The sequence below is a fragment of the Heterocephalus glaber genome, unplaced genomic scaffold (genome assembly GCF_053883595.1).
Source record: "Heterocephalus glaber isolate CG9 unplaced genomic scaffold, H.glaber_assembly_v1.0 deba00001442, whole genome shotgun sequence".
Lineage (NCBI taxonomy): Eukaryota > Metazoa > Chordata > Mammalia > Rodentia > Bathyergidae > Heterocephalus > Heterocephalus glaber.
Window position 1 is genome coordinate 57,590,593 of NW_028258296.1, and position 19,500 is coordinate 57,610,092.

At 49.6% G+C, this 19,500-nt stretch overlaps 1 protein-coding gene across 3 annotated transcripts; it reads left to right on the forward strand.

The window, feature by feature from the left end:
- Positions 1-259: 259 nt before the first annotated feature.
- Positions 260-10,171, forward strand: Psmd4 (proteasome 26S subunit ubiquitin receptor, non-ATPase 4). 3 transcript variants are annotated; one of them, XM_087213414.1, is made up of 10 exons: positions 260-357; positions 6,051-6,191; positions 7,490-7,604; positions 7,938-8,024; positions 8,228-8,296; positions 8,423-8,638; positions 8,937-9,054; positions 9,204-9,335; positions 9,419-9,486; positions 9,922-10,171. In XM_087213414.1, exons 1-10 carry the CDS (start codon positions 332-334, stop codon positions 10,090-10,092), a joined length of 1,143 nt encoding a protein of 380 aa, XP_087069540.1. In that variant the 5' UTR covers positions 260-331; the 3' UTR covers positions 10,093-10,171. The 3 variants fall into 3 exon arrangements, with proteins under 3 accessions (XP_087069540.1, XP_004854068.1, XP_087069541.1); XM_004854011.3 differs by having other exon boundaries at positions 8,937-9,045; XM_087213415.1 differs by lacking the exon at positions 9,419-9,486.
- The last annotated feature ends 9,329 nt before the right edge of the window (positions 10,172-19,500 follow it).

Below are 19,500 nucleotides of genomic sequence, written 5' to 3' on the forward strand. Positions count from 1 at the left end.
GGGCTTGCCTGCTTCTAGGCCTCCTTTTTTTTTGTTTGTACTGGGGATCCAACTCAATACCTTGCGCTTGTGAGGCAGGCGCGGTGCCACTGAGCTAAATCCCCGGCCCCTAGGCCTCCTTTTTTGTGTTACCACGGTAACCCTTTTCATCCACTCCCCCGAGGTCGCTCATATTTTGGCTGAGCCTACAACTTCCAGAATGCAACGCGGAGGATGGAGGCGGGAGCAGCGTGCCGATCCGAGGTTTTTGATTGGTGAACACTGCCAGACCAATCGGAGGGGCTCTTGTTAGGCAGTCTCAGAGCCGGTCGGGAGACAAGAAGGCAGCAAGATGGTGTTGGAAAGCACTATGGTTTGGTGAGGCGCTACTCGGGGCCCGGGGGGGCCAAGACTGGCTGAGAATTGGCACAGAACCAGGCCGACCCGGCCTGGGGTGGGGGTGCGGGTGGGGGCGGGAGTCCGATAGATGAGGTGGGGCCGGGATCGAGCAGCCGGGTCGACTCCCTGAGTCATCCTGGGTCCGGGCCCTGGTACCCCCTGGACCCCGCAGCCCGTGGGCAGCCATTGCCCACCCGACCCTGCGGTCTTGCTTTATTCCAGCGCCGTCCTCTCTAGATCAGCACTTGGTCTGTCTTTAGCCTGCGTCCCGGACTCAAGATGGATGCTAGGAAGAGAGATTGTAAATTGCCCCGTTCACTCTTCTCCAACTCTACTACCTTTACCTGTATTATCGTCAAAGTTACAGCTTTGACGGATGGTTTTCTACGTGTCAGACAATTTACTTTATTTCATTTAAACTTTATTTAAGGTAAATATTCTTCCATATTATAGATCAGCGTCGACGATTTTAAGTGGCTCCTGCAGTCACAGAGCTGCTTAAGTGGTGGAACCAGGATTGAAATCCAGGTCTAGTTTCCATAAAGGCTCTTAGCAATGAGCTAGCCCTCTTCAGCTCAGACTCGAGCTGAGTTTCTGAGTCCGATTTGAAGCCGAGGACATAAAGTTTTGTAAAGTTTCAAGAGCTTCAAAATCTGAGTACTGAAGATAATACAGAATAGTAAACAAACTCACGGGGGTGCCAGTTAGAAGGAACAGACGAGTACGACGAGGTTGCTTTTTTGCGGGGTAGGTGATAGCGCTCTCAGATATATACAGGATGCCTAGTTAGATTTGATTTTCAGTTAAGTAATTTTTATAAAGAATGACTATAAGTATGTCCTAAGTATTACACGAAAAAGTTACTTTTTAAAAAAAAGTTACTTGTTTATCTGAAATTAAATTTAATTAATTAAATTTAGATTTAATTGAGAATCCTATATTTTTATTTCCTAAGTCTGGCAACTTCTGGGAGAGAATACATTAGAGGAGAAAGAGAACAGGATTTGGAACTCAAAAGAATGTGTTTTCTGGTATTTAGCAGTTGCTTTACCTTGAGAATGTTAGTAAATACATCTATAAGTTGGTAATTATAGTAATATCTACCTGTCTTACAGCACAAGAAAATAAAATATTTGAGTTGGTGTTTTGTAAACTCTAGAGTACTGTGTATATATTAATGGCCAAGGCACTTGGGATACTCAAGGAAACTATGTGAGCCAGGTGGGGTGGTTCACACCTGTAATCCCAGCACTCAAGAGGCTGAGGCAGGAGGATCACTATGAGTTTGAGGCCAGCCTCGGCCACACAGCAGGGATGGTGTCTCAAAAAAACTTAAAAGAAAAAAATGTGGGAGGAGCCTTGAAAGGAATTAGACTACTATTGAGAGAAGTGTGTGGTGGTGGAGAGGCAGATACAAACCTGCTGAAGTTTAAATATCCAGCATGCTAGAGAGTAGGGAATAGAATTGAGAGTTACGTGTAACTTAAGGTAGTTCCTTTTTTTTTTTTTTTTGAAAGGTAGATAGGATCAGACAGAAGGTCATGAGTGTTAAAATGAGATTGCTGTCTGTCTGCTACTTTCCATAAAAGACTATTAAAATCCTGTGAGTGGGGGAGGCAGACCTGTGTACAAAATTGCATTTAACACAGCACTCTGGGTGGCTTAGGTAGGATTGTTAAGTTCCAGCCCAGCTCAGATTGGGCAACAATTATTGAGACCCTGTCTAAAAAAATGAAATTTAAAAAGGCTGGGATTGAGCTCAGTGCAGAGGCCCTGGGTTCAATCCCCAATCTGCTCCCCCCCCCCCACGTGGCATTGTGACATTTAAGAACATTGATCTGGATTGATGTGTAAGAGGGAAGGTTAGGACCAGAGAGACCTACTGACACTGAATTATAATAGCTCAAGAACAGAATAATGAGGACCACCTCGGTCTTCCATAGGGCTTCCTGCTTTGCCAGCATCAGAATTCTCTAGAGGAAAAAAATAAGAACGAAGAGAGTATGTAAAGGTGCATATCTCCAATGATGAATGTCATTATATTGTACACCTAAAATGTACCAAAAAAAGGAAAAAAAAAAATTCTCTAAAGGAACTTGACTTCCCTAGTCCGTGTTTGACTTTCCTCTTAATCTGCTGGGCAAGGAGGTCTAGTCACCTGTGGTTTTCTCCCTCAGTGCTGGGAATTGAACCCAGGACCTCATGAATGTTAGACAAGGACTCTGCCATTGAGCTACATCCTCAGCACCCCCGCCCTTTTAAAAAAGAGACATCTTGGGCCGGGGATTTTACTCAGTGGTTCTGGTGCCTGCCTCGAAAGCACAAGGTCCCGAGTTTGATCCCTGGTACTTCCCCCCTCAAAAAAATAAAAATAAAAAAGAGATGTCTTACTGTGTTGCCTGAAGAGATCCTCCTGGGGTAGGGGATGTGGCTCTGTGGCAGAGCACTTGTTCATGTGTGAGGTGCTGGGTTCAGTCCCCAGTAGCATGAAGGAAAAAAAAGAGAGACTCTCCTGTCTCAGCCTCCTAGGTTTTTGTTTTGCTTGTGGTGTCAAGGATTGAACCCAGGGTCTTCATAGTGAGCAATATCCCCAGCCTTTTTTTATTTTGAAAGAAGCTCTCACTAAGTTGCCCAAGCTGGACTTGCACTTGGGAGCCTCCTGTTTCAGCTGCCTCTACCTCCTGAGTAACTGGGGCTACAGGTGTGTGGCACTACACTCGGCTTGTTTTCTCCTTTAAAATGAAGACTTCATGGAATGGTTGACAGATATCTTAAGCCCTTACTTTGATAGGCATTCTTTTTGGGGAAAACTTGTATACTGTTGAGCAAAAGTTATTGCAACAAATACATATATTATTCCATTCATATCAAGCTCAAGGTTGGGAAAAGGAAAACATTCTGCTTTTTAGGGATGCATACACAGGCATAAGGCACCTGTGTTTCTACTAACATGGATGCCCTACCCCACGGGATCCAGTTCATGATAGAGGGAGTGCTGGTGCCACTCTGCACCGTCATTTCTAGCTCCGAGCCCAATTCTCACTGGAGTGCCATTTCCTCTGCGCTTATCCATCTGCTGGCTTTGCTCAGTCTTTAATTTAGTAGCTGATGTGCCTGCGCCACACTCAGCCTTCCTTGTGTGTGTGCTGTATTTGGATGCTCCCTTTGTTAGACCCAGAGAAGCAGTTACTGCTGTGCTGGGGGCACTGACAGCGGTGTGTGGCATGTCGGTGAAGCCCTTGTCTTTTGCACTGGCGGCAGAGTTGGCCCTTGGCCCCCTTTGTACTGTTTGTTCAGGTGTGTGATTGAGCTTTTGCTAAGAGCTAGGCTCTGCTTCCTGCTGTGATGCTTGCTGTGCTACCTATTTTCCATGTATTTGACCCTCAGGCCAGCCCCAGAGGGATGGGTCCAGTAAAACCACTCTACAGGCACTCTACTTGTGAAGTAACTGGACCTTAGGGAAATTAAGCAACTTCCTTAGAATTGTAGAATTCGAAAGTAGCAGAATTTGGCCACTGGGGATTTAGCTCAGTGGTTCTGTGGCCTGCCTCACAAGTGCAAGGACCCGAGTTTGATCCCCGGTACCAAAAAAAAAAAAAAAGAAGAAGAAGGGCAATGTATTTGGGCCAGGGATTTATAGCTCAGTGGTTTCGCTGCCTGCTGCGCAAGTGCAAGGACCCGAGTTCGATCCCCAATACCAACAACAACAACAAAAAAAGAACAATGAAAGTAGCAGAATTTGAGTCTGCCTGAACACTGCCTTACTTGTTTTCCAGTAGCTTTTCTTCTTTTCTTTTCTTTCTTTTTTTTTTTTTTTTGAGACAGGGTCTTGCTCTGTAGTTCAGGGTGGCCTTGAACTCACTGTGTGGCCCAGGCTGGCCTTGAACTTTTGGTGATCCTCCTGCCTCAGCCTCCTGAGTGCTGGGATTACAAGCATGTGCCACCATGAAGGGCATTCTAGTAGCTTCTTTTTTTTTTTTTCTAGTAGCTTCTTAAGTACCTCTGTTTTGCTCTTTTTGGGGGGGGTTGGTTTTTTGAGACAGGGTCATACTATGCAGTTTAGACTGGCCTTGAACTCACTGTGTAGCTGAAGCTGGCCTCGAACTCACAGTGATCCTCCTGCCTCAGCCTCCCGAGTGCTGGGATTACAGATGTGTGCCACCACACCTGGCTGCATGTGCCACTATTTTTTGTTTGTATTTATTGCCCGCCAAAGCATTCTAAAGAAAAATTTCCCCAAGCTGGTGTTTTGCTTGCCAGGAGAATCGAGGAATCACTTTTGGGCACTGTTTCCCAAGTGATTCTAGCACAAGTAGAATCATTGTTAGGGCTTTTGGGGACCTCAGAGGTCATCAAGAATTGATCCCCTGGCATGATCCATAGTCCCAGGGCTGTGGGAGACTGAGGCAGGAAGATCCCATGTTCGAGCCCATCCTGGGGCAACTTAGCAAGACCTTATCTCAAAAAAAGGGGTCTGGGGTAGTAGTTCAGTGTGAAACCCCTGGATTAAATCCCCAGTACTGTGAAAGCAGCAGCAACAACAACAACAAAAGAATTGAAGGGCTAGGGATGTAACTCAGTGGCACCGAGCCTGCCTGCCCAGTGCAAGGTCCTTAGTTTGATTCCCAGTACCTGGGGAAAAAAAAAGAATTGATCTGACACAGGGACTTGTGTAACTACTTCAGTTACCTGCCTTTTGGTCTCTGGGAAACTGGAACTTATAATTCATACTATCTGGGTTTTTTTAGAATGTGAAAAGTTTCAGGGATAGAATAGGTGAGATTCCAAATCAACGAAACCTCATTTTTGTCATTTAGTGTAGCTGCCAAAGCAGTTAGCATTGAATTAGATTATTATATTGTGCTTTCTTGCACTCAGTGGGTGTTATTTTATAAATATTTTTTAAAGTTTTCTTCATTCCCTACATTTCAAATACTCCCTTTAATGGCAGACTTTAAAATATTTGTCCATGACAAAGCTTAATGATACCAGTAGGTTGCAGTCATTGGTACTTATCAGAAGCTCTTGTAGAGAGTTAAAAAATATTCCTTCTCTGGCCATACTGAGCAGTAGGTCTAGGATAAGGCTCTTGTCTCCGGGTGTGATACATGCCTGTAGTCCTAGTGCTTGGAGGGCTGAGGCTGGAGGATTTTGAGTTAGAGGCCTATGTACTGAGACCATGTCTCAAACCCAAAAAACAAAACAAAAACAAGGGAAAGGGGAAGGAAAAAGAATTAAGATGTGTTATGTGCATGTATCAACTCCCCACAATGACTGTAATCCTTATATACTGCAAGTGTGCTAATAAAAAAGCCGGGTGTGGTTGCACAGCCTGTAACGCCTGTGATCCCAGCACGTTGGGAGGCTGAGGCAGGAGGATTGCCGTGAGTTCAAGGCCAGCCTGGACCACATAGCAAGAGCCTGTCTCAAAAACCAAAACCACAACAAAACAAAAATTAAAAATTCAAAACAAAATAAAGAAGGCTTTTGTCATCTGTATACTGTATGTAAGAAGATTAAAAAAAAAAGGTGCAGGTGACTGTTCCACAAAGACAGGCCCTGTGCTGTCCCACCATGAGCCTCTCAGGAAAGCTGCTGAGTGGGGCCCCAGAACTGGAGGTGGCAGGTCAGCCCCACAGCGTTTCTCTCTCTCTTTCTTGGCCCATCTGCAGTGTGGACAACAGCGAGTACATGCGCAACGGCGACTTCCTGCCCACTCGGCTGCAGGCCCAGCAGGACGCTGTCAACATAGTGTGTCACTCAAAGACCCGCAGCAACCCCGAGAACAATGTGGGCCTCATCACGCTGGCCAAGTACGTGGCGCTGGGCAGGGCTGGGGCGCGGGTGGCTTGTCCCGCTGCACCTGTCACACCTGCCAGGCGCGGCTGCCCCTTCACAGATTCCATGGGCTGTTTGTGCCCGCTACCTTCCTCGACTGCTTTCTTCACGACTCGTATCAGTGCCAACAACAATTTGCTTAATGTTAACCAGATTTAATGCAATTTTGAAGCTAAGTCTCCTGGGATGAAATTTCACATGTTTTGTTTTTTTGGTACCGGGGATCGAACTCGGGGCCTTGCGCTTGCAAGGCAGGCGCCGGAACTACTGAGCTAAATCCCTGGCCCTACAACATGTTTTTATTTAATTTTATTTATTTACTTTTTTTGTGTCACCCTCTGCAGAACGAACCCAGGACCTTATGGATGCTAGGCAAGTGCTCTGCTCCTGAGCTATGTCCTCAGTCCTCATAGTATTTTATTTTATTTGTTTCTCACAGTATATTTTAAGGACAGGGCTGGGTGTAGAGCACTTGCCTACAATAGAAAAGGCCCTGGGTTCAATCCTCAGCACTGCAAAAAGGAGGGGGAAAAGTCAATAAAAATAAACAGAGTTTTGGATTAGATCCCGCAGGTGTACATCACACATCCTGTTTCCCTGGAAGTGATCTGTCTTGGGAACTGGTAACCTTGGAATGAGTAGCCTTCCACCCCATTAAACATGTTGTTAGCTGCAGAATAAGTCTGGAGATGGAAAGGGAGGAGGATATGCAGTAGCATCCAGTTATCGTGGAGGATCCCTGTGGCTCCAAGGTTCGGAGGAGTCAGGGTAAAACATTGGCAGGCCCGTGAAGACGGGTTTCTTACAGTCATCCCCTCAGAGCTTGGCCACTGTTACACCAGGCCTTTGATTAAGAAGAATAGAGGTTACAGTTGTTATCAAGGTCTCTAAAGAAGAGAAGAACAAGGGCTGAGGGTGTAGCCCAGTGTTAGAGTGTTTGCCATGTGCAAGGCCCTGGACTTAATCACCAGTACTGCAAAAAATAAAAATTAAGAATTAAGGGCCGGGGATTTAGCTCAGTGGTTCTGCCGCCTGCCTTGAAAGTGCAAGGTCCCAAGTTCGATCCCCGGTACCCACAAAAAAAAAAAAAAAGAAAGAAACATTTTTCTTTGCCTGTAATAGTGCATCCCTGTAATCCCAGGATGTGGGGTGGGGGGCTGAGTAAAGAAGCTTGCGAGTTTCGGACATGGTGAGACTATCAGAAAAGAAGAGTCAGATGTGCGCGGGAAGGATCGGTGCTGCCCCGAGCTCACTAAGTGTTGCCCCATCCCAGTGACTGTGAGGTGCTGACCACACTCACCCCTGACACTGGCCGCATCCTCTCCAAGCTCCACACTGTCCAACCCAAGGGCAAGATCACCTTCTGCACTGGCATCCGTGTGGCCCACGTGAGTCCCCTGGTCCCCGTGATTGTCCCTCCTTCCTCTGAGGTTCTGCCTCCGCCACCACTCATCTCTGGGATCCTGAGCTAGAGCCAGAGCAGGGGATGTGAAGGGCCTGAAGGAAGCACTTGGAGAGAAAGGCTATGGGAGGCGAGTCCCGGGGTCCAGGAGAATTGTGGGTGGGAGTCCCTAGGATGGAGGGTTCCCCACCCACCCCAAGAGAGGCCACAGGAGCCGCTGGGAGATGCGCAGTGTGTAGGCAGGACTGTAAGGGGCGGAGCGGCAGGGAAGAGCTAGGCGACTCCCCGGGTTGACCCTGCAAACTTCTTCCTCCACCAGCTGGCTCTGAAGCACAGACAGGGCAAGAACCACAAGATGCGCATCATTGCCTTTGTGGGGAGCCCCGTGGAGGACAACGAGAAGGATGTGAGTCCAAGAGCAGGTGGGGGCCCTTGGGAGTGGGGAGTGCGGCCTTGCACGCTTGGCACAGCCGGGCCGAGGTGGCGGGCTGCTGTGTGGGGAAGGGCGGGCGTCAGAATTCAGTGTTTCCGCCAGGGCACCGTTCGGAGGCACATCCTTTCCCCTTCACACGGAGTAGATGTCTTGATTTTTTTCTCTCTTTTTTCCAGTTGGTGAAACTGGCTAAACGCCTTAAGAAAGAGAAAGTGAATGTTGACATTATCAATTTTGGGGAGGAGGTGAGTCAGGACTGGATGGAGGGCATCGGCCTGGCCTGGTGGAGCTCTTGGAGCTCTTCCTGGGGAGGGCACGGCTGGCAGCACTGCAGAGGTGGGAACGAGTCTGTTACGGTTCTCCCCTCCCAGGAGGTGAATACGGAGAAGTTAACCGCCTTCGTGAACACGCTGAATGGCAAAGACGGCACCGGCTCGCATCTGGTGACGGTGCCTCCTGGGCCCAGCTTGGCCGATGCGCTCATCAGCTCTCCCATTCTGGCTGGCGAAGGTGGCGCCATGCTGGGCCTTGGTGCCAGTGACTTTGAATTTGGAGTGGATCCCAGTGCTGACCCTGAGCTGGCCCTGGTAAGCGAATGTGGGCCCCAGGTAGAGCCCAGGGTCCTTTCTTCTCTGCCGCTGCATATGCGACAGGGCTGGATAGCCCCGTAGGCCCTTTCTATGACCCTCTTCCACTCGCTCTTGCCGAAATCCTGTCTGCTCTCTAGGGCTTCTCCCAGACCTTCCTTTTTCCCATACTTCTTACCCCTCCAGCTTCTTCCCCACAAGATAAGCCAGCTGCTGTCCTTTCCGAGCCCCTAGCCAGTGCCTCAGCTTACCCTAGGAATGAAGCTGGGGAAGTCTGAGCTTGCCCTGTCCTTCCCAGGCCCTTCGTGTCTCCATGGAAGAGCAGCGGCAGCGGCAGGAGGAGGAGGCCCGGCGGGCAGCCGCAGCCTCTGCAGCCGAGGCTGGGATCGCCAGCACTGGGACTGAAGGTGACAGAGGTGGAATCTGAAGTCCCGGGGATGGGAGCAGGACGAAGGCACTGCAGTGGGCACGGGGTTTGAGGCAGAGGGGACTCTGCAGGCACAGTGTGGGGTGGGTCTGCATGGAGCGTGGCACCAGTTCTACCCTGCTGCCCTCCTCTTCCCAGACTCAGACGATGCCCTGTTGAAGATGACCATTAGCCAGCAGGAGTTTGGCCACACTGGGCTGCCTGACCTCAGCAGCATGACGGAGGAAGAGCAGATCGCCTATGCCATGCAGATGTCCCTGCAGGGAGCAGGTGAGCCAGGGTGGCGTGGCATGGTGGTGTGGGGTGGAGGCCAAGCAGGCAGTGGCACTGAGCAAGCTGCCTCCTGTCCGCAGAGTTTGCTCAGGCAGAGTCGGCGGACATGGATGTCAGCTCAGCCATGGACACCTCCGAGCCAGCCAAGGTGAGGGCCAGCAGTGAGCCTGCCCCGCCAGGCTCAGAACCCCTCAGCCCAGGCCCTTCCTCTCGGGCTTCAGGCATGAAGAGCAGAAGAGCTCTCGACGCGCCTTATTTGGGGGTGCACCTTGCTGAGGCAGCTCGAGGACTGGTCAGAGCTGTGCAGTTATCCGAGCCAGTGCGTGCAGTCTGGACAGCTCTCGGGTGCTGACTCCCAGAAGGATAAGAGGGTCCGGGAGAAAGTGAAGGGAATGCGTGCTTGCTGGTGGGAAACCAAACCCAAATGCGCTGGCTTCTGCTTTTCCTACTCGTGATTAGCAGAGCTGCTGGGCGCCTCCTCTGTGGTCTGTAGGAAAAGCAAGTGTCCTGCTGCCTTGGCCGGAGGAGTCGGGAGGCGAGGGGCTGGGCAGGGGCAGCCCCTGAGCTTGCTGCGTTTCCCCAGGAGGAGGATGACTATGACGTGATGCAGGACCCCGAGTTCCTTCAGAGTGTCCTGGAGAACCTTCCCGGTGTGGACCCTAACAACGAGGCCATCCGGAACGCCATGGGCTCCCTGGCCTCCCAGGCCTCCAAGGACAGCAAGAAGGACAAGAAGGAGGAGGACAAGAAGTGAGACTGTTGGGGGGGGGCACAGTTAGGGTGCTCTGTAACCCCGCTACCTGAATAAAGCTGAGCGGGTTCCTTTCGGTTCACAGGCCGCTGTGTGTGGGGCCAGGCACGGCTCCGCCTCCACCTGCTGCTCCCTTCCTCCTGTCTGTCCCTAACAGATGCCCCTCCCCTCCTGCTGCTCTGGGCTGTTTCCTGAGAGCCCACTTTATGTTAGGCACCAAGGCCGAAAAAGTAAACCCATGACTGCACCGGCCTGGGGACCCAGAGTCTGGGGAATCTGGCATGTGCTGAGGGACCCGTATGCCCGGAGTGGGTCGCCCCTGGATGGGCTCTTCGAGGTGATGTATGAGCCCTCCAGAGGGTGGGGTGAGTCCAGGTCACAGGAGTGTCGAGGGCAGCATGTGGAGAGCCCTGTGTGAGGAGCTGAGCTCCGAGACTGGTTGGGCCAGTCCGAGGGCCCAGGACACCACGGGCCAGGAGGCGTTGGCCTGACTGTTACAGTGGAGTCAGTGAAGCCACAGGGTAGAGCAGGGGCATCTTCACAGAGCTCAGATTCAGGAATGCTTTCCTGTCTTCATGGACACCAGCCAGCTGTGTGGAAAGGGCCCGAAGCCTGGAACGCGAGTCCTGTCATGACTCAGGGGCTGGTTTTGCCAGCACACACTTCACTTGGCGAACTGGGCAGCTCCCCGAAAGTGGAAGTGACTGATACTTTGATAACGGTACCTATAAATCCTAAGTCACAAGGTGTTTCTTACAAGTCACATTTGGTTTTAAAAATAAGAGTCTTTGAAGCTAGGTGTATTAACACACACCTGCAATCCTACCTCCTCAGGAGGCTGAGGCAGGAGGATCCTAAGTTTGAGGTCAGCCTGGGCAACTTAGCTAGACCCTGTCTCAATAAAATTTTTTTAAAAGGGCCAGTGATAGAGCTCCGTGGTAGAGCTTTTGCCTAGTGTGCATAAGGCTCTAGGTTCAAAACCCAGTATAGAATAAAAGAAATCAAAGTCATACTATATTGGATTCCACAGTACAGCTAACCTGTAAGACACTTTTACATATTCAATTGAATTTTTTTAAGCCAGAACGGTGTCAGTGTTTTCCCCATGTGAGCTGTACACATAGCTTTCTAAGTATTTGCTCTCCTTGTTTGGTCTTGATGTGTAGGTCAGGTTAGCTTCATACTGTGTGGCTCAGCCTGGCCTTGAATGTGAGCTCTTCAGCCTCAGCCTCCTGAGTGCTGGAATGGCAGATGTGTGCTGCTGTGCCTGTTTGTTTTCATTTTTCGAGACAGGGTCTCCGCTGGGTAGTTCAGGCTGGTCTCTCACAGCAGTCCTGCCTCAGCCTCCCGAGTGCTGGGGTTACAGGCGTGCATCACCACACCCGGCCACCATGCCCAGTTGACCCCCCTGTGCGAGGTGCTTTTTGGGCATTTTCTTCCTTTTTTTCTTGAAATACTAGCCCAGCGGTGGGTGAATCTTCGGCATGTGTGCTGCAGCAGGCTGTCTGTGTCACTGAAAGTTGTAAAAGCTTCGCTCTTGCCACACTGTCTGTCTTGCCAGCCTGGCCTTCCGAGTTCTCTGTCCTCTCTTGCTTTCAGCGTTGCCAGCATCTTACTCTCCGAGCCATCTCTCACATCTTCATGTGACTCGACTCTCGCATCTAAAGCTTCAGCTTGCGTCCTTTCAGCATCTTAAAGCCAGAGTGCCATCCCCAGCCCTTTTTGTATTTTTTGAGACGGAATCTCACTAAGTAGCTAAATTGCCCAAGCTGGGCTTGAACTTGTGGTCCTTCTGCCTCAGCCTTGCATAGTGCCTGCAGAAAGTATTTTCTTCTTTTATTTTTATTTTTATTTTTAAGTAAGAATATATAGCCAGGCATGGTGGCACAGGGCTGTAATCCCAGCACTCTGGGAGGATGAGGCAGGGGGATTCCAACTTGGAGTCCACCCTGGGCAATATAGCAACTTACTGAAGCCCTGTTTTGCAACATTAAAAAAGGCTGGGGAGGGCCAGGGATTTAGCTCAGTGGTTCCGTCACTTGCCTTGCAAGCACAAGGACCCAAGTTCGATCCCTAGTACCAAAAAAAAGGGCTGGGGATACAGTTTTTGGGATCAATTTCCAGAACCTCCCCATCATATGTCACTAAAATATTTATTTTAAAAGCAAAATATATAGCTGCGTGTTGTGGTACAGTCTTGTAATCCCAACACTCTGGGAGGATGAGGCAGGAGGATCGAAAGTTTGACCTCAGCCTGGGCAAGTTACTGACTTAGCAAGATCCTGTCTCAACACTTAAAAAGATGGATAAAGGGCGAGGGAGGGGCCTTAGTGAGAAGGTCCTGGCTTCAGTCCTCAGTGCCTTACACACACGCAGTAACTGTGATGCAAAGGACAGAAAGTGGGTACAAGGTGACAGCTGTGTCTCCCCCATTCTCCCGTTAATGAGTCACCCCATTCCCTCCCTGAACCTGTTACCTTGCCCGTTTCTTTAATCCTCAGAATAGGAAGCATGTACATTCCCATTTAAATACAAATGGTAGTATACCATACAGAGTTCCCTTATCTAGATTGCTTTAAAGTTAATTCTTTTTTTTTGGTACTGGGGATTGAACGAGGCACCTTGCACTGCTGAGGCAGGTGGTGGCACTGCTGAGCTAAATTCCTGGCCCTAAAGTCAATTTTTTTGCAAAGCAATACATACATATAGGTAATTTTTAAATGAAAATTGGCAGTGGACCTCTCCCCTATCCCTCTTCACTGTTTTGGTTTTGTTTTTGTGAGATAGGGTTTCACTATGTAGTCCCGGCTGGCCTGGAGCTCAGGGTCCTCCTGACTCAGCCTCTCCAGTGCCAGGATTATAGGTATATGCCACCATGCCTATATTTTTGTTTTGTTTCATTGGAGACAGTTTGGCTACGTAGCCCAGGCTGGCCCTGAACTCCAGATCCTCCTGTTTCAGCCTCCTGAGTTCTGTGATTATAGGTCTGTGCTGCCACCATCCCTGGCTTGTCATACTTTCAACTTCTGAGAGGTCTTTTTTTATTTTCTGGGTGTACTTTAATAGCATCGTTGTCTTTTATGATGGGTATTAATATCTTACTTTTCTGAGGATGTGCGTGTGTGTGTGTTACTTGGCATTAAACCCAAGGACTTTGCTTGTGCTAGGCCAGTGTTGAGTTATATCCCCAGCCCCATTTTATTTTATTTTTCTTGAGACAAGGTGTGTGAATTTCCCAGAGACGGAAAAGAAATGTTTGGCTCCAAATTGAGAGGCCACTGATAAAGAATGACCCAGGGTCAGACATGTAGCTCAGCAGCACAGCACCTGCCTGATAAGCATGAGGCCCTGAGTTCAATTCCTGGAACGGAAAAAGAGATAATGACCCAGATACATCCAGCCCAGCAAGCACCTGAGTTTATTAGAGGTTAAAAACTTGGCTACACCACCACCAAAGTCACCAGCCCCCTTCCTAAGCTACTGGGTTTACATGGCTCTAATTAGAACAAGAAAAGCAAGAAGGGGCCTTGGGCAAGGTTGAGGGCACCCTGCTCCTATCTCGTCCTTGTCAGGTGCCAGCTCACACAGTGGTGAGTGGCCTGGTGCTGCGGACGCACCTGAGCACCTGGCGGAAGTGGCCATCCCAACATGAGGGTACTCAGCTGGGTTCCTGAGACCGTTCTCCCGGGTCTCACTGCATTGCTCGGCATGACCTCAGTCTCACCATCCTCCTGCCTCAGCTTTCCCCAAGTAGCTGGGGTAACCACCTCTCCCAGCTCCACTTTTCTTCTTCCTTTTTTTGGTTTTTTTTTTTGAGGCAGGGTCTCACTATATAGCTAAGGCTGGCTTCAAGCTCACAGTTCTGGGCCAGGGATTTAGCTCAGTGCTTCCGCCACCTGCCTCAAAAGCGCAAGGTGCTGAGATTCCCTGGTACCAAAAAACAAGCAAACTCACAATGCTCTTCCTGCCCCGGCCTCCTGAGTTCTGGGATTACAGGCATTCGCCACCATGCCTGGCTCTGGCTCCACTTTTCAAATTACATCTTTCATTTGCTCTAGTCTCTCTCCCTTTCTCTTGGATCTTGTGATTTTTGTGCTTTTTTACATCTATTTTGCAGTAGTGGGGGATTGAACCTTTCACACTGAGCTACATTCCCAGCCCTTTGTTTGTTGCAGTACTAGGGATAAGACCCAGGAGTGCTGTCCCAGGAGCTACAGCCATGGCCGTTACTTACTTACTTATTTATTTGGGTTTGTTTTTTTTTTCTTGGTACTGGGGATTGAACTCAGAACCTTGCGCTTTCGAGGTGGGTGGCAGAACCCCTGAGCTAAATCCCCGGCCCTTATTTTTGGGTTTTTTGGGTACCTGGGATTGAATTTAGGACCTTGTACTTTCAAGCCAGGCATAGCAGCACTGAGCTACATCCCCGGCCCCTGCCCTTTTTATTTTGAGAAGGTCTCAGTAAGTCCCTAAGTTGCCCAGGCTGAGCTTGAACTTGAGCTCCTCTTGCCTTAGCCTCTCAGAGTGCTGGGATTACAGGTTTTTTATTTCTTTACTCTTTTTGATGTGTTTTCTCAGGGGAACAGAGATAAATATTCAACCCACCACATTTAACCAGAAGTTCTTTACTTCCTTAGGTCTTGGTTACCTCATTTCTCTACCTCACAAAGTGGTTGTGAAAATTAAAGGTGGTAGTCAATGTATAACAGGATATTGAAGATTTTTTTTTCCAGTTGTCATGAAATTTGAGCTGAGTTCCTGAGGAGCAAAGAGAAGCACATAGGTTTCCCCCCATGGTAGAGAAAGACTTAATTGGATAAAAGAGCACAATCACAGCAATCATGGCTTCTGCTATGGCTGTATCTGGATGTCCTCCAGAGCCTCATGTGCTCATAGGTGGGGCTTTTCAGTGTGATAACTGGATTAGTTCTTTGATTGATTTAGTGTCATTCTGGGTGTGGATAACGGGAAGGCCCACCCTGGGTGTGGGTGGCACCAACTGATAGATTTGTAGCCTGGGTGGGATGATAGGGAAAGGAAGGCTGGCTGCTGCTGCTTGCTGCTTCCTGCGGTAGACTATTTGACCTCTGTGGTGCCACCCTGCCTTGGAGCCAGCTGACTATGGACTGAAACCTTTACAAACTGAGCTGAAATAAACCTCCCTTTAACTTGTGGGTGTCGGAAATTGTGTCTCAGCGATGAGAAAAGTAACTAAGACAAGTGAGAGCACAACTTCACCAATCATGGCTTCTGTCATCTTCAGTTTCTATATGATTAAAACTTGGACAAGGAGTAGGTGGTGCCTGCCTGTAGTCCTAACTGCTTTGGAGGCTGAGTCAAGAGGATTGCTTGAGAGCAGGAGTTTGAGGCCAGCCTGGGCAACATATTCAGACCCTATTTTAAATAAAATAAAGAGGGGGTGGGGCAGGCCCTGGAGCAGCACAGGGGTCCCATGGCTCTTCCCCACATGCTGGGTGCTTCCTACCACCATGACTTGGAGTTGCACCCAGAGACAGCAGGTGGAGGCCCTGGGCCAGTTGGTCAGAGACCAGGGGAACCCTCAAATGAACAAGATGCTTGACTCATGGGGGAAAAAATAAATTTGACAAGGAAGTGAAGAAGTCACAGAGGAGGAGCGGCCTGTTCTGGAGGTCTTTATTCTCCTTCCCTCATTCTCATTCTCGGAGAGGAGAGGAGAGGAGCCCACAGGCCTGGGTGGAAGAACATTGAGACAGGGACACCTGCAAGAAACAGGGTATCTCGCTCCTTGGCTGGATGCCTCCTGGGTGGCAGAACTTCTGTCCCAGGGTTGGCAAAGAGCGCAAGTGCAGCAGCGAGGGTTTCCGGGAGAATCTGACAACTTCCTGGCTTCAAGGAAGTGAGCCTGGAGAGGAGTGTCCGCTGACAGCCTGGGTGTTCGGAAGGCTGGCTGGAGCCTGGGCCTTGGAGGGCAGTCCTGGGGCCTGCACTTTGAGCTTGTGGCATCATAAGCGCCAGAACCCCATGGACCAAGAGGCACCATCTGGATGGGTGGATGGGACCCTGCCCAAAAGGGGTTCCCACAGGGCAGGAGGACCCTGATGGCGAACGCTGTGCAGCAAAAAGCCCAGGGCACGAGGCGAGGCTTGCAGTCCGGCTGGGATGTGGTCAGTGGTAGAGCACTTGCCTCGCATGTGTTAGGGACATGAATTTGATCCTCAGTACTGAAAAAAGGACTTGCAATCTGTGAAAATGAGCAGAAAGCTATGGATCTGCTTAAGAAATGTATTCCAGGATGGCACAGGTCGCGGGGAGAGCAGGACTGAAAGTGGTCGATAGGGGTGTGCGTGTGCTATTTTTCTGTGTACCTCGTCACTCCAGGCAATCCAGTGGACCAGTCACATTTCAGAGTACTGGTATCCGACCAACAAATACTCACCTGTTTATTTTACAACACTGAGGATTGAACCCAGGGACTTTTTTTTTTTTTTTGGTACCGGGGATCGAACTCGAGACCTTGCACTTGTGAGGCGGGTGGTGAAACCACTGAGCTAAATTCCCAGCCCTAACCCAGGGACTTTTGCATCCCAGGCTGAGCTATGCCACCAGCCCTGTGTGCCAGATTCTGTGTGGGCTGCAAGTAATTAAAATGGTGAGCAAAACCAAAGGAGTGGAGCCAGGCGTGGTGCCGCTTGCTTGTAATCCCAGCACAAAGGCTGAGGCAGGAGGATCCCCGAGAGTTTGAGGCCAGCCTGGAGTAATTAGTGAGTTCAAGGTCAGCCTGAACCACATAATGAGACCCTGTCTCAAACAAAAAATAGAAACAAAACAACGGAGTCCCTACCCCCATGGACATTAGTGAGGAGGACCTACGTACTCTCTAAGGAAAGAACTGAAGTTTGTTGCCAATAATAGACTAGAAGTAACAGTGACTTAAATTAGGCTAAAGTTTTATTTTTCTCCCACTTAGAGAAACTCCACTGTAGGTGGTTCGTGGCATCTTCATCACCACAGGGGCCTACACTCCATTCTGGTCACCATCTTTACCCTTTACCCTGTGGTTTTCATTCTCAAGTTTAACTCATGGTCCAAGTTGACTGTTGGAGCTCCAGCTATCATATGTGCATTCCAGCCAGGAGTCAGAAGCAAAGGAGAAAGATAGGAAAAGATTTTTTAAAAAGGAACAATACAAGCGCAAGGACCCGAGTTCGATCCCCGGTACCAAAAAAAAGGAACAATAGGGCCACATGTAGCTCAGCAACACAGCACCTGACTGGAAAACGTGAGGCCTGAATTCGATTGCCGGTATCAAAGGAAAAAAAAAAGAACAATATTAATCTTTCTCCTGGGTATTTATTTATTTTCTCATTCACTCATTTATTCATTTATTTGAGCCAGGGTTTTCCTATGTAGTTCAGGCCAGCCTTGAACTTACTATGTATCCCAGGCTGGCCTCAAACTTGTGGCAATCCTCCTGCCTCAGCCTCCTGAGTGCTGGGATTACAGCTGTGCGCCACCATGCCCAACTATTTCCCTCATTTTAAAAAGCTTCCTTGGAAGCCTCATCCAACAACTTTCACTTACGTCTCATGGGCCAGTATTTTGTCACAAAGCCACTTTTAGCTCAATGGAACCTGGGAAATGAGTTATTTTACTAAGGAAGAAGAGAAGAGTGGATTTTAGGTTAGCCCAGCCTCTGGAGCAGAGCACACCTCCCTCCCATGCAGTCATCGCAGCTCCTCGTGTGGCTGCTTGTGGCCTGGGACCCCATAAGCCTGAGACAGTTACCAGCCTGACACCTGGTCCCTGTGCTGGGACGGCAACAGGGAGCTCTGGTCATGCTCCCTTTGGGAGAGAAGAGCCTGGGAAACGCCCCGCAGTCACCGGGCAGGGTCCACAGCCCGCAGAGAGGCAGGGACTGCTCCCGTCCCCCGAACCCTGCTGGGCCTCAGTGTTGGCCAGCGGAACGTAGTGGGTGTGTTAATTTCTGACTTCTGAGCAAGGTCCAAGGCAGTTTCCGCTTTGTCTTCTGGAGCACTGTGCTGGCACCCGGGGGCCCTAGTCACATTCCAATGGCTTTGGGCCACGCACCAGTCCATGCAGTCACCAGAAAGCCCAAAGATAACCAGGTGTGATGGCACACACCTGAAATCTCAGACCTCTGGGAGGCTGAGGCAGGAGGATGGCGAATTCAAGCTCAGCCTGGACAAATTAGCAATTGAGACCTGCCTCCAAATCAAAAATAAAAAAGGGCTGGGGCTGTAGCTCAGTGTGAAGGCCTTGGGTTCAATTCCCAGTACCTCAAACACAAGGCAGAAAGAAAAGGCTGAGGATATATGAAGGGAGTGAGGCCCCCATCAGCCCCTGCCTATTCCAACACTAGCCGCTGCTGGGGCACAGCATGAGACACCTGGGCCACTGCCCAGCCGAGCACCCTGGACCCAGGAAAACTGAGATGATACTCACACCGCAGTCATGGCCATTCAGTAGGAGTGCTCAGATCTGGGGTAGGGGTGACCAGCCCTGGTGGAGGAGGAGCAGGTTACTCGGTCCCCTGTGGCCCAGCCCCCTAAGGGCTCCACCGCTTGGCAGCCACCTCAAGGAACCAGATGCTGAGCGATGGTCAGATGTGGGCTTTTGTTAGTTCGGTAACATGGTTTCCTGAAGTAATCAGAAGGCTCCCAGTAACAGTTTCAACATGAGTTGCTGTAGCCATTGATTTTACAAATCCTATGAAGCCTGGGGTCGGGGATTTAGCTCAGTGATTTCGCCACCTGCTGCACAAGCGCAAGGACCTGAGTTCAATCCCCAGTACCCCGTCCCCCCCCTCCCAAAAAGGCTGGGGATTTAGCTCAGTTCCAGTGCCTGCCTTTCAAGTGCAAGGTCCCGAGTTCAATCCCCAATACCAAAAAAAAAAAAAAAGAAAAGAAAAAACAAATCCTATGAAGCCTAAAATCTCTATTTTGCATGCTGGTCTCTGTGTTCTGACCACCCTTTAGATCTCCCATGGTGAGCTTGAAGAAGAGAACACTGTAATTTGATCTTTGGTGGTGGGGTTGCACCACTGTTAGTCATAGAACTTTTTTTTTTTCCTTCCTCTAGACAGGTTCTTGTTAAATTACCCAGGCTGGGTTTGAACTTGCAATCCTCCTGCCTCAGCCTCCCAAAGTGCTGGGATCACCATGTCTGGCTTATGCTCTCTTTATTTTACCTTTTTGGAGGGAGTGAAGGAGTTGCTAGGGATTGAACCCAAAGCCTTGTGCTTTACCCAAGCAGCTGGCCTCTTTAGTTATTTCAATTTGTGGGATGGGGGATTGAACCCAGAGCCATAAGCATGCTAGGCGAGTGCTCCGACCTCTGAGCTACACCCTCAGTTACTGTCATGGGACTCTACAGAAGGTGCCTGGCAAAGCTTTGGAGCCACAGTGTTAT